At 35.9% G+C, this 14,105-nt stretch overlaps 1 protein-coding gene across 1 annotated transcript in view; it reads left to right on the top strand.

Annotated features, from left to right (window-relative positions):
- Positions 1-14,105, top strand: part of LRRC7 (leucine rich repeat containing 7) — a 528,235-nt gene that overhangs the window by 93,700 nt on the left and 420,430 nt on the right. The window contains exon 2 of the mRNA XM_047792058.1: positions 13,826-13,923. Coding sequence (XP_047648014.1) covers positions 13,826-13,923 — 98 coding nt within the window. The remainder of the gene's footprint in view (positions 1-13,825; positions 13,924-14,105) is intronic.

Genomic DNA, 14,105 nt, shown 5'->3' with positions numbered 1-14,105 from the left:
GGATTTTTAGTGGAGGAAAGGATGATAAAACGTTTGTGTAGGAGACAGAGGATAGCTGGGGTGGTGGGTAAAATCAAAGAAGACTTTCCAGAGGAGAGATGATTATACATTCTGGTGGCATTGGTCTTCTCATTTCATAAACATTTACTGAAAATCGTGAAACCCAAATGTTGACACAAGGGTTTTCCTTTACCTTTATTTTTTAAATTAATTTTATTGGCTTATAGTTGATTTACAATGTTGTACTAGTTTCAGGTGTAGAGTAAGGTGAATGAGCCATACAGAGAAATCTATCCGTTTTTTCTCCCGTAGAGGTTATTGCAAACTCTTGGGCAGGTTTTCCTGAGCTATACAGTACTTTCTTGTTAATCATCTATTTTATACAGTGATGTGTATGTGTTATTCCTACCCTCCCGATTCTTCCCTTCCTCCTCTACCTTTAAAGTCAAAGTGTGTGGGGGAAGGAATGGAGAAAAGGAAACAAACTGAGCTTAAAAATATGTATTAAATTGTGTTCATTTCTAGATGGCAGGTAGTTATATTGTATTTCACCTTACTAAAAATACAGTTTTTTTAAAGAAATAGTTTCCATATGCTCTTACATTTAAAAAATGATGGATAGTTCAGGAGTTCCCGTTGTGGCACAGTTGTTAACAAATCCGACTAGGAACCATGAGGTTGCGGGTTCAATCCCTGGCCTTGCTCAATGGGTTAAGGATCCAGCATTGCAGTGAGCTGTGGTATAGGTCATAGATGTGGCTCAGATCCCGCGTTGCTGTGGCTCTGGCATAGGCCAGCAGCAAAAGCTCCGATTAGACCCCTAGCGTGGGAACCTCCATGTGCCACAGGAGCGGCCCTAGAAAAAGGCAAAAAGACCAAAAAAAAAAAAAGAGAGAGAAAGATGGATAGTTCAGATAAAATTTTGGTAATATTATTATAACCTGTGTGGTACTAGTCTAGCATTTTTCTGTATTTCTTTGTGTCAGTTTTATTTTTACATAAGTATGTTGATTCAACATTAGAACTTTTTCAAGAATTCTCACCATTTTTTAATTGATGTATTTCTTCTACATTACCAGCTCTGTTTTTGCTCTTGAGGGTAAAATAAACATCTTTTGAATAAATTTTGGACATATTGGTTTATTTCTTATTATGCCATCTTTACATTTTTTTCCATTGTGTGAATGTCACTCATTTTTGTAGGTGAATGTTTTATTAATTCGTCTACTTAATTTATGTTGCATTAAAGGATTGATTTTCTGAATACCTGAGTTTAGTGAACTTAATTGTTGTGTGTGTGTGATTTTGGCAATGAACATATTCCTAAACCTTGTGTATAACCTAATTATTTCTGTATGGAGCTTTACTAAGGAAGATTGTTATTCATTGTACCAATTCAATTTGTTCATAAAATACTGTCATAAAGATAATAGATTTCTGATACAGTACCACTTTGTATGTGAGAAAAAACACAAAGTTTTTTTTTTAATAAATAGGAGAAAAGTAAATCAGTTTAAAACTAGAATTTTGTGAATAGTGTGTTGCTAAATTTATGAGGAACTGGACTTTTTTCCCAGTTCTACACATGCTCTTCTCATTAATTTCATAGATTTTTTCATGGAACAATTGTTTGCTACAACTCTATAGAGTAAATTATATACCATTTACATTCTAGTTTTTATTTGTTGTTCAGGAAAGGTAGAGATTTTGGATTGGCATATGCACATTATTTTATATGGAATGGATGGTCAGCGGGGACCTGCTGTTATAGGGAACTCTACCCAATATTCTGTAATAACCTCTATGGAAAAAGAATCTGAAAAAAAAGATATGTTTATATATATCCATAACTAATTCACTTCGTTGTACAGCAGAAATTATCACAGGATGGTAAATAAATTATAATTCAATACAACTTTAAAAAAAAAGAACAAGTAGGATCTACAATGCAAGAAGTCCAAAATGATGCCCATCTATTTTGAATTTTTTCCTTGAAAAAAGATGAAAACAATGCTATTATATTTGTCAGTCCCTAAATGTGTGACATGGCAGTGTAAAAATAGGTTTCTCCTCTGAAACTACTGATGATTCTTTAATGTTTGGTAAGTCATTTTCTGCTTTAAAAATCAAGCATCTGACTCTTTTCCAACTGGACTGTGCTTCACCTATCTTCCTATTCTGCTAGGCATTTCTCTCTCTTTCCAGGCACTTTAAGTGTAGTTAAGACATTGTTTTCCCCTTGCAACAATCTTGCTATTTAATTTCATTCAATTTCTTCTTATTAAATATCAACTCAACATTATCGACTGAGCTAATTGGGTATTGATTATTTTTGCGCTGTCATTTGGACTTCAAATTGGATCTTTATAAACACTTGAGACTTCTTAATGACTGCTTTATGCTTCATAGGCATTCATGATTCTGGTTTGGTTCTAGTTTGGTATGGAGTTTGTTTCACTGTGCTGAATATAGACTCAAGTTTCTTTAAAAAAAAAAAAAAAGGCAGCTCAGTGAAAAAGCAAGAGCACTTTCCATTGCTTCTTTGCTTCCCTCTTTTTTCCTGAATTCAAAGCCAAAGAAGGAATTCTGAAGTGCTGGGGAGTCGCTTGGCTTTAGATCTTTGTAGGGATGGATGATCATAGCACACTGCCCCTTGCTCTTCCCTTTCTCTGGGTAAAACAAACCACTAATTACTAATTCCAAAAATAACATAGCAATATTTTTCTCCCTTTTTCCATATGCAGCTTAAGCACACTTTCATTTTAAAAATTCTTATTATTTTTATTTATTTTAATTTGCCATGAATTATTTGCATATAGTTTTTAGACTTACAGAAGCATAAGTCAAAGTGACAATAACATAAATATTCCATGTTTTAAGATTTAGGGAATGTATACAAATCAGTAAGAAAACTTTGTGAGACACTAGACGTGAAAGAAAACGCTGACAATATTTTCTATGCTTAGTGGCATTTTGAAATGAATGCTGTGATTTGGGAATCAAAGGACCTTAAGTTCAAGTCCTTCCTTTTGCCCTTCTGTGTTACTTTACATATGTCACTTAATTGCTCAGGCTTCCAATTTTCTTGTCTATAAATAGTGATGTGCTGATGCCAGAGGCCAGCTCAGCAGGATGGGGCTGAAGAACGGGTGCTGTGGAACTTAAAGAAAAAAAAGTTGACATAAAACAAGACACAGAGACATTTATCTTAAGTAAAGGTGGGAACCGGGGGACTCAAGGTCTCAGGGACCAAGAGCCCTGCCTCAAGAAATCACACTGCTTTTATTGTGCTCTTTAGAAGAGATCAAGTGAGGAGTGGCTGTGTGTGGATGATACAGGGTTTGTTTACTATTATATAAGTTCTTTTACTATTTTAAAAGCCACTTTGGGGGTAAAAGGTTAAGCTCTTACTCTGACCTCTAGGCACATAACAGTTCTTAAGCTTAAGTCATTTACTGTTTTTCAAGCAGGAAGATGGGATAAAGTAAGGCAAGAAGATGGGATAAAGTAAAGAAGGGTAAAGTAAAGATGGAATTTTCAAAGAAACATGTCTTGCGATATGCTGACACCTGCTTCAGAATTGTCAAGCAAATAAGATGAAATAAATTATATGAAAGTATTTGGAGAATAGTAGTTTGTTATGTCAAAGCGCTCAAATGGCTTAGAATCTATATGAGGAAAGGGCTCAGACACTGAGATGAAGAATAACACTAGCTGGAAAGTCACTGGTTCCTCTTCCAAAAGTTTAATTGATATAACCTGGAAGATTGAGAAAACAAACACCGTGTATATTCGAAGTGGTTGGATTTGTTTCTGAGTGGAATTGGAACTTCAAAATAGGCCTTCAAGGATGGGTAAAGTTTGGAATGAAAAAAGAGGAATCTTCCAAATGTCCCTGCTACAAAAGAAGCAGACTTCTGTCATCTATCCATTAAATCATTTGTTAAATATTTATGGAGTGTTTACCATGGTCTAGGCACTATGTTTAGGGACTCTAAGAAAGACGGAGTTGCTATGAAAAAAAAAAAGATGTTTGAATTATGTCACATGACAGACATTTTAATCCTTGGACTCTGACTAATTGAACGCTAGTACCATCTTTACCACAGAACTAATAGGGCAAAATTTCAGATTGTAGTCAATGTTGTATGGCTTTGTACTTTAATAGAAGTTCTCCTTGTACATTCATTGTCAGATTGAAGGCAACAAATGCTACCATATTTTATACATATCTTACTAAGATTCCTGCTCGTATAGATAATCATTCTAAATGAGAGGATTTTATTTTTTTTGTAGGTATGTAGCTCATTGTGCCTAATTCTGCTTATAATCAAATTAAATAAAGGCTTAATGAAATGCTTCTTGACTTTTTGGAAAATGGCTACATTTATTTGATCATTTAATTATTAAAATATAATTGAAATTTTTTTTGCCGCACCTGTGGTATATGGAAGTTCCCAGGCCAGGGGTCGAGAATCTGAGCCACAGCTGCAACCAACACCACAGCTATGGCAATATTGGATCCTTAACCCAAGGTATCATAGTGGGAACTCTTAAATGAGCTTTTTAGTTTTCTAGAAACTAAGAAGTCAAGGATATTTACTCTTTGTACTTTATTTTATATCTAGTTAAATAATTTTTTAAAATTCCTTAAGCAGTCTTAAGGAGTCTATTGAGCATAAAGTAAATCCGTTTGCAAATACTCAATTCATTGCTTGTGCACTGAACTTCATTTAGGAGTGTGTCTAAATTGTCTATTTATCAAATAGGCCAATTAAGCAGTACATATTTCCAGTTTGGGTTGTGCTCACAAAGCAGCAAATACAGTATTAAGGTCAGTGGTAGGAGAACAAATAGCCTCCATATCTTTGGCATCTTATAAGCAAAACAAGTTGATATTGCTTTTTTTTTGTATAATTTCATGGCCTTTATTTAAATAAACTGATTTTCTATTTCACCTTAAATCATTTCCTAATAATATAAAAAATTTTAAAACAATTTAAAAAGCAATACAGCTATCAATTTTGGTTCAAGCAATTACAATATCATTTAACAAAACAAATACACTGAAGTATTTTTCTCACTATTCAGTTCTTACATGATACTTTAATTTTGTCCGTTTGCTCTTTAAGGGTGCTATTTGACCACATTTGTTTCAAAGTTTCATTTTAGCTTTTAGTCCTATTTTTCATCTTGGGAAACATGGAATGTAATAGCAGGCGCTCTTCTAACTAATCTAACTGAAGTGTAGTCCTGATTTTGATAAGTGTGCTTTTATTTTGTTTTCCAATGTGAAATTTTGCCAGTACTTTTCTTTATTCTTTTTTCTTTTATAATTTTTAAATTTTTGAAAAATTATAGTTGATTTACATTTTCTCAATTTCTGTGGTACTGCAAAGTGACCCAGTCACACACAGTTCCCTGACATATCTCCATAGTGTTTTCCATAGTGGTTGTACTGATTTACATTCCCACAACAGTGTAGGAGAGTCCCCTTTTCTCCACACCCTCCCCTACATTTGTTATTTGTTGCCTTGTTAATGGTGGACATTGTGACTGGTGTGAGGTGTTACCTCATTGCGGTTTTGATTTGCATTTCTATAATAATTAGTGATGTTGAGCATTTTTTCACATGCCTGTTGGCCATCTGTATGTACTTCTTTGAGAATTATCTGTTTAGGTCTTCTGCCTATTTTTCAATTGGGTTGTTTGTTTTTTTGTTGTTGAGTTGTTTGAGTTGTTTGTATATTTTGGATATTAGGCCCTTGTCTGTTACATCATTTGCAAAGATTTTCTCCCATTCTGTGGGTTGTCTTTTCATTTTTTTAATGGTTTCCTTTGCCATGCAAAGCCTTTTGAGTTTAATTCAGTCCCATTGGCTTATTTGTGTATCTCTATTTTCATTATTCTAGAAGGTGGATGAAACAAGATGTCGCTGTGATTTATTTCAAAGAGCATTCTGCCTATGTTTTCCTCTAGGAGTTTTATACTGTCTGGACTTATATTTAGGTCTTTAATCCATTGTGAGGTTTTTTTTTTTTTTTGGCTTTTTAGGGCTGCACCCAAGGCATATGGAGATTCCCTGGCTAGGGGTCCATTCGGAACTATTGCTGCCAGCCTACACCAGAGCCACAGCAACACAGGATCTGAGCTGCATCTGTGACCTACACTACAGCTCATAGCAATGCCAGATCCTTAACCCACTGAACAAGGCCAGGGGTGGAACCCGCAACCTCATGGTTCCTAGTCGGATTCATTTGCACTGTGCCATAACGGGAATTCCCACTGTGAGTTTATTTTTGTGTATGGTGTTAGTGTTCTATTTTCATTCTTTTACAGGTGGCTTTCTAGTTTTCCCAGCACCATTTATTGAAGAGACCATCTTTCTTCCACTGTATGTTCTTGCCTCCTTGGTAATAGATTAGTTGACCATAGATGCTTGGGTTTATTTCTGGGCTTTCTGTCCTTTCCATTGATTTATATTTCTGTTTTTGTGCCAATACCATATTGTTTTGATAACTGTAGCTTTGTAGTATTGTCTGAAGTCAGGAAGCTTGATTCCTCCATTTTTGTTGTTCTTTTTCAATATCGTTCTGGCTATTCAGGGCCTCTTGTGTTTTCATACAAATTTTAAAATATTCTGTTTTAGTTTTGTGAAGAATGTCCTTAGTAATTTGACAGGGATTGCATTGAACCTATATATTGCCTTGGGTAGCATAGTCATTTTGACAATATTGATTTTTTCAATCCAAGAGCATGGTATATTTTTCTATTATTTTAATTTTTTATATATATATATATTTTTAGGGCTACACCTGTGATATATAGACATTCCCAGGCTAGGGGTAAAATTGGAAATGCAGCTGCTGGCCTATACCACAGCCACAGCAACACTGGATCCAAGACACATCTGCATCCTACACTGCAGCTCACTCAGTGCCAGATCCTTAACCCACTGAGCAGGGCCAGGGATCAAGCCTGTATCCTCATGGATGCTAGTTGGGTTCGTTGCCACTGAGCCACAATGAGAACTCCCTGATTTCGTTCTTTAATTGATCTTTTGATGTCTAATAAAAGCTCTTTTCTTATTCGTAATCCCCCTATGTGGCCACAACAAATTCCCCTTGTTCTGCTAAAGTCCTCGAAGTGTTGTTTCTCTCTGAGGAAAAAGCTCCCTGATGTTCTATTTCCTCTCCTTCTCCTCCTCTCATCTCCTAGGTCCCGCAAGGAGGGAATCTGGGGCAATTTGACCTGCTCTCTGTGGTCTGTTCAGGCTTGGCTGCTGGGTGAAGAGTGGGATGGTGAGAGGCTATTGAAAAATCAAGGTGATGACCTGTAAGGAAAGTGTTAGGGGTACCGGGGAATGACTGAAGGAAAGCACATGGTTTGGGGATGATGGGCTGACAGCTGCAGTGTTTGGAAGCCCACTCACTAGATTGAACACCTAGATCACACATAGTGATCCCAGCATCATATATTTTCCCTATGGCAAGATTAGGAGCAGTAGATGTATTCATTCATTCAAGCAATGGGTATGAATGCCAAGCACTGTGCTAAATTCTTCCAATAGAGTGGAGAATAAAACTGACATTGTCTCTGCCTTCATGGAGCTTACAGACCAGAACCAAGGCAGACATTAAACAGAAATTCCGGATGGCTAATATATAATTGCAATTTATGGTACGTGTCATGATGGAAAACTCTAGGCTGCAGGATGGAATCATAGTTGGAGATCTAATTAAGTTAAGAGGTTAAAGAAAACTCTCTTAAAAAATCATATTACAATGAGGACTAGAAGGATGATTAAGAGTTATTCAGATGGAGTAGGAGAAGAATCATTTGAGGCAAAGGAAGCAGCATGTGAGAAGCCCCTGTGATAGGAAGAGGTTTCGAGTGTATATCCAAAACACTTGGATGTGCTAGGACAAGAGCTTTGTAATTGAAAATCATAGTTGCATGAAAAGTGTGTTTTTGCAAGGAAGTTCCTAGGGGGTTACTTCGAGCCAATTCTAGAGTGAGGAGTTAAGTTGTTTGTTTCTCTCCAAAAGATCTTCATACACAATACTTTTCTAAGGCTTTTCTTCCTTGCTTATGCTGACTTTAATTTAGAGGTCTTCAGTGGAAAAGTGGATTTTCACCAGTCATATGTTAAATAAATAGGGGCATCTAGACCTGCTGTACTTATATGACAGTTGTCACCTATCACTCTTGAAATTTAAATTTCAATAAATTAAAAATCAAATTTTAAAAATCTCAAATTCAGTTCCTCAAACACACTGGTTATATGCCAACTGCTCAACTATTATATAAAGATAGCAGCTACTGTATTGGACAGCACAGGTATTGAGCATTTCCATCATCAAAGACTTTTCTGTTATGCAGTTCACATAGTAGTTGACCCCATGGGCTCTGGAGTCAGATCTGGATTTAAATTCTGATTTTTGCACTTACTTGCTATGTGATCCTAAGCAAGTTATTTAACATCTCTGAGCCTTAGATTAGTCATAGGTAAAATGAGAATAATATAGACACTATATATATATATATATATATATATATATATATATATATATATATAATCTAATATAGCACCTGGCACATAATAGGCATTGTAGAGATACTGATAGTTGATATTTTTATTTTCTTAATCCAACTCTCTTATACCTCAGGGATTCAGTCATTCTTCCTTGTCCTCATCCTTCCTGTGAAAATCCACTTCAACCATATTTTACCAGTACTTCCCTTTCTTTACTGACTAGCCACATTGTCAACCCACTCCACAATTCTAGGTCAGCCCACACTTACTTTCTGATCCACCTGTGTCTGCCAAAACTTGATGGAGGATATCATTTCTCTGTGATATTATCATCATTATAAATTGTCAGCCTCCAGGTTCATCTGGTTGAACTCCAGACAACTTGCAAGCCTTGGACTCTGTCACTTTGGCTACTCTTTTCATTTTTTATAGTGTCTGTCCTAACTGCAGTCTTCTCACCAGGCCCTCACCTTACCTCTGTATCAGCAATGAATTCACTGAACTTCCTTTTCCTACATCTTCAAGTATATATTTTTTATTTTCAGGGGTCCCCGGTGGCTGATATTCAGACCAGTGTAAGACTACTTTAGAAGTACTTGATTAATGTTAAAAAAATGTATGGACCTGACCCAAGTCTACTGAATGAAAATCTTCAGTACCGGGAATGGTAGGGTCTATATTTGTTTAAAGCTCCTCAGATGATTTTGTGACCTAAGTTTGGGAGAAACCAAAGAGAGTTGTGAATACAGTTGCTCATAACCTTTGATTGCTTTTTCATGCTCTTTGATGTTAATCTGGCTGCCCTTATTTCTTCCCAGCAGTTGACGTGTAGGCTGCAGTTTTCAGAGCTCTTCAATGAGTTGTTAGAGCATCTGTCTTGCTGGTGGTCATCACACTTAATCTCTCCTTGCTGGAATTGTTAACACACTCCTACTGGTGGCATGCCAAGCTTGAGAGTAGCTAGAATGGCTTCTTTGCTGTGTCCTGGCGGTGCTCCAAGACTTCATTCTTGGTCATTTTGTCTGACCATTTAATGCAAGCTGTAGATCACAGATGACACCGGTGGAAGAGTTCAAGTAGCATAGTTTCAAGAAGATGAAGTTATATAAGAGTTTGGATATTAACATAGTTGTGTAAAACATTTAATTTTGTTCAAAGTGTATTTTCTACTGGGTATAACATTTAGCATTCCAATGAGCAAAAGGACTTTTTATGCTGTTTTAAGTTTTTTCATCTATTATTGTTTTGTAGATATAGTTTATACTGAGTTTCCTTGACCCCAGTTATCTTTTTGATGGTTCTAAAAACTTAAAATATCACTAACAGAAGCAAACTTTTCAATGAAAATAGCTAAATGATTAAAAATCGACGTGTACTTAGCAGATAAATATTTTACAGATATATATATATGTGTAGTAGTATATTTATATGTAATATGTACTATTTACATATAAGCATATATAACATAAATATCATGTTCAATAAGAATTTCATCAAAAATTAAATATGCACAACATAGTAGAATCTCAAGCACTTAGTCTCCTAGTGAAATTATCTATAGTTAAGCATAGAGTCATGGAAATAGTTGGTTAAAAAGCAAGTAGAAAAAGGTTAAAAAATCAGAAAACCTTAAGTCTCAGTTGCATCTCTTACTTCCTGTGTGGCCATGATCAGTTCACTGAACATTTCTAAACGTTAGCTTATTCATCTTTAAAAAGTTCTTTCTATTGTTATAATGATTAAATGGAATAAACGATAAATGGTAACATGTTACAAGATATATTCATTGTTCTTGTTAAGGTTAAATAGCACTATACAATTTTGAAATATTTTCTGAATTCTCTAAGAAAGAGTAATTTATTTAGCAGTTTATTTAATTCATGTGGATACCAACCCACTTTTATCCATCTTACTATCCTTGTAAGATTGCCATATAATAATCCTTTAAACCTTAATGAATAAAATGAAGTATAGCTTATTAAGGTCTTCATTTCAAAAATGAGCAATTCAGATGCGTGAATGCTTTGTGTTTATCTAATAACTAGAACATTAATTTAGTTGGAATTTTTTTCTCGACAGTGTCCTCTGTTTTTTTTTTCCTTTATTAAATAAAGGCTAGATTTCATATTTTTCCCAACATAACTGTACACTTAAAATAATATACAATTTCATTTTGGGAGGATAACTATGATTAATAATAATTATATTTGCTGAGCTCTTGCATTGTGGTGGATACAGTGTAAGCAGATATGTAGTATAAACATATTTAATCCTCACAACAATTCTATGAGGTAGCCAATGTTATCCCCATTTACTGATGAAAAAAATTAAGGTATAGAGTAGCTAAGTATCTTTCCCTAAAATCATCCTTTAAGAGGCAGAAAGGCAGTTGATCCCAGGCAGTCTGATTCCACAATCCAGGCTTGTTGCATTTAAACTGTGCTGCATTGCTAACTCTGCATAATCTCTTGCACGTCTACTTGTGAGCGTTACCCTAATGCAACGTCTGGGCACCATGATCCCTGATGATCTTTGATGCCAATAGCACTCATGTAAGTTCAACTTTCTTTGAGCCCTTGGCAGTACTTTCTAACTTATATGACATACTCTAAAACATAGTTGTATGGAAATCAACTAGGCCACTTTTTTTCCCCACATACTCGATAGTCAGATATATAAAAGGAAAATTAATAGCCTATCCAAGAGAGTGGTTTACATGGATTTCCAACCAGGGTAAGTTGTCATCCTTTATCCATATAATCATGATGACTAAAATTGGTTTTTAAAGTTACATCACAATTTCACATAGATACTTGCATTTGTTTGTCGTATTTTACTCTCTTGAGCTTGTAAATACTAGTGATTAATTACAAGTTCACTTAAATTGTTATTATATCACCATGAAAATTCATGCATTTGCTGAAACATGTAATCAAACTTGTGCATTGAATTAATTCAAGAGTCAGAAACTAGAACATTTTATATAATTTATGTGGCTAATCCTCATAGTGCAACTGCAGGGATAGTCCTGGAAGCATAATTTCCCCCATAAATAGTATTAAAGCAAATTATGTCTTAAATTATGTCTTAAACTCTTGAGGTTTGCACTTGATTTCCTGTCATTGTGTTATCATAACATTGAGATAAATAACTCATTTTCTCACTTGAAATAAACTTCAAGTGAAACTAAGTTTCAAGTTATCATCACACATTGAAGAATATTGTCTTGTTCTTTATATACGTGATCACAGGCATATGAGTGCAGACATACATAGCTCATAAGCAGTCCCTACCTATGAATGGATTCATTTCAGGAAGTATATTTGGAAGTGTTTTTAGGAACCAGTGACAGCTTCTCATAGGAAAAGCTTTATTCCAGTATCTCATATTTCACACCATTTTACATATTGCTTTTATTGGATTATCCTTTCCTAGTTTCCTCTCTAGGCACTGGAAATACAATTCTCTGTATCACTAAACTTAGGAGACCACCACTGTAACCCATAACAACCATACCTGTTTTCAATATATGCTGCCAGCCAACACAGTTGTCAAAAAGCTGTGCTATCCCATTAGAGTAATTACGTAAATGGTAAGAAGCTGTGTTTATATTTTCAAAATGGTAAATACTATTGTTTCGTTCTGAATTTTCACCTCTTGGACAAGCAATAGTTTTTTAATGTTTTCAAAATAAACAAAATATGCATTGGTGACACAAAACTGTAAGGTTTACTAAAACCAGAAAATACTGATCACAGAATACATGCTGTTTAATATGCCAACCCAAGTTTCATTTGGCCCATTTATATTATTTTCTGGTGGACAGTATTGAAAGTAACTGAGAAGTACACTTTATATTAACTATATTTTCTTTTCTTTCTCTCTTTTTTTTTTTTTTTTTTTTGCCTTTTAGGGCCACACCTGCAGCATGTGGAAATTCCCTGTTTAGGGGTTGAATCCGAGCTGCAGCTGCCAGCCTACCCCACAGCCACAGCTATGGCCAACACCAAATCCGAGCCATGTTTGCATCCTACATTGTAGTACATGGCAATGCCAAATCCTTAACCCACTGAGTGAGACCAGGAATAGAACCCACATCCTCATAGATACTAGTCAGGTTCATTACCCCTAAGCCACAGGGAACTCCTTAATTACATTTTCAAGAAGTCACAGTTTTTAGAATTAGAAAACCCCTCTCAATTTAATTATTAGCATGGAAGGAAAGGAGCAATTCAGCTCCTGAAAACTGATATTCAGAATGTTGGTGAAAGATAATATCTTTCTTTCTAAAGGGCAACTTGATTTTTGATAAATTTGTTTGCTTTATAAGTCAGTGGATCCCTGACTTAGTCCTAGGCTGCTATAAAAAAATACCACAGACTGGGTGGCTTAAACAACAGACATTTATTCCTCGCTGTTTTGGAGGCTGGGAAGTCTAAGATCAAGGCACCAGCAGATTCAGTTCCTGGTGAGTCCCCTCCTCCTGGTTTGTAGATGACTGCCTTCTCACTGTGTCCTCATATGGCAGGGGAGAGCAAGCTCTGGTCTCTTTTCCTCATCTTATAAAAACACTAATCTCATCATGCATGCCCCACTCTCATGACCTCAACTAAACCTAGTTACCTCCCAAGGGTTCCACATTCAAATACCATTACCTTGGGCATTAGGGTTTCAACTTATGAATTAGGGGATACAGGGGTCAGGGACACAAATATTCAGTCTGTAACAGTCTCTAATTGGAGAATGTGTGTGTGAGTTTCATCCACATGTGTTTTTATATTTTTTAAATTGGTATGCCTTGGAGTTACGTTTGTGGTGCAGCAGTTAACGAAACTGACTAGGAACCATGAGATTGCGGGTTTGATCCCTGGCCTTGCTCAGTGGGTTAAGGATCCGGTGTTGCCATGAGCTGTGATGTAGGTTGCAGATGCGGCTCGGATTCCTCGTTGCTGTGGCTCTGGCTCTGGCATAGGCCAGTGGCTATAGCTCCGATTAGACCCCTAACCTGGGAATCTCCATATGTGGTGGGAGTGGCCCTAGAAAAGGCAAAAAGACCTATATAAATAAATAAATAAATAAATAAATAGGAATGCCTTGGAAAAGTCAAGCATGCTCCAGTTAACCACAGTCCCCACCACTCCTTACTGTCTTCCTCTTTGCTAGATCCTCTCAATGGTGTGGTCTGCCAAGCATATGTAGGTACCAGAATTGTTGACTCTTGATTTAAACCACTTGTCAAAATTTTTCAAGACTTTGGTATTAATATGCTCTTTTGATTTCCTCCTACAGGATGGAGAACCTAATAAGGGGAAGGAATCCCCCCCAATATCAGAGAAGTCCTTGTAAAGAAGTCCGTGCAGCACTTCGGAAGAGGCCCGAAGAGGAGTGTAAGTATGTTTCATAGGATTAACTGTGTTCTAGATAGACTTTGGTGAGTAACAGAGCAAAGCTCAAGGATTAACCTTTAAGTGGTAAGTCAAATAATAGAGGTTCTTAACAAATACTTGTTGAATCTAATTGAATTTTTTTAAGAAACCTATTATCACATGGTACCTGGACTCAGGCAATA

Source organism: Phacochoerus africanus, chromosome 8 (genome assembly GCF_016906955.1).
Source record: "Phacochoerus africanus isolate WHEZ1 chromosome 8, ROS_Pafr_v1, whole genome shotgun sequence".
Taxonomy (NCBI): domain Eukaryota; kingdom Metazoa; phylum Chordata; class Mammalia; order Artiodactyla; family Suidae; genus Phacochoerus; species Phacochoerus africanus.
The sequence above is the reverse complement of the archived record's forward strand: the minus strand, read 5'-3'. Positions and strand labels throughout refer to the sequence as shown.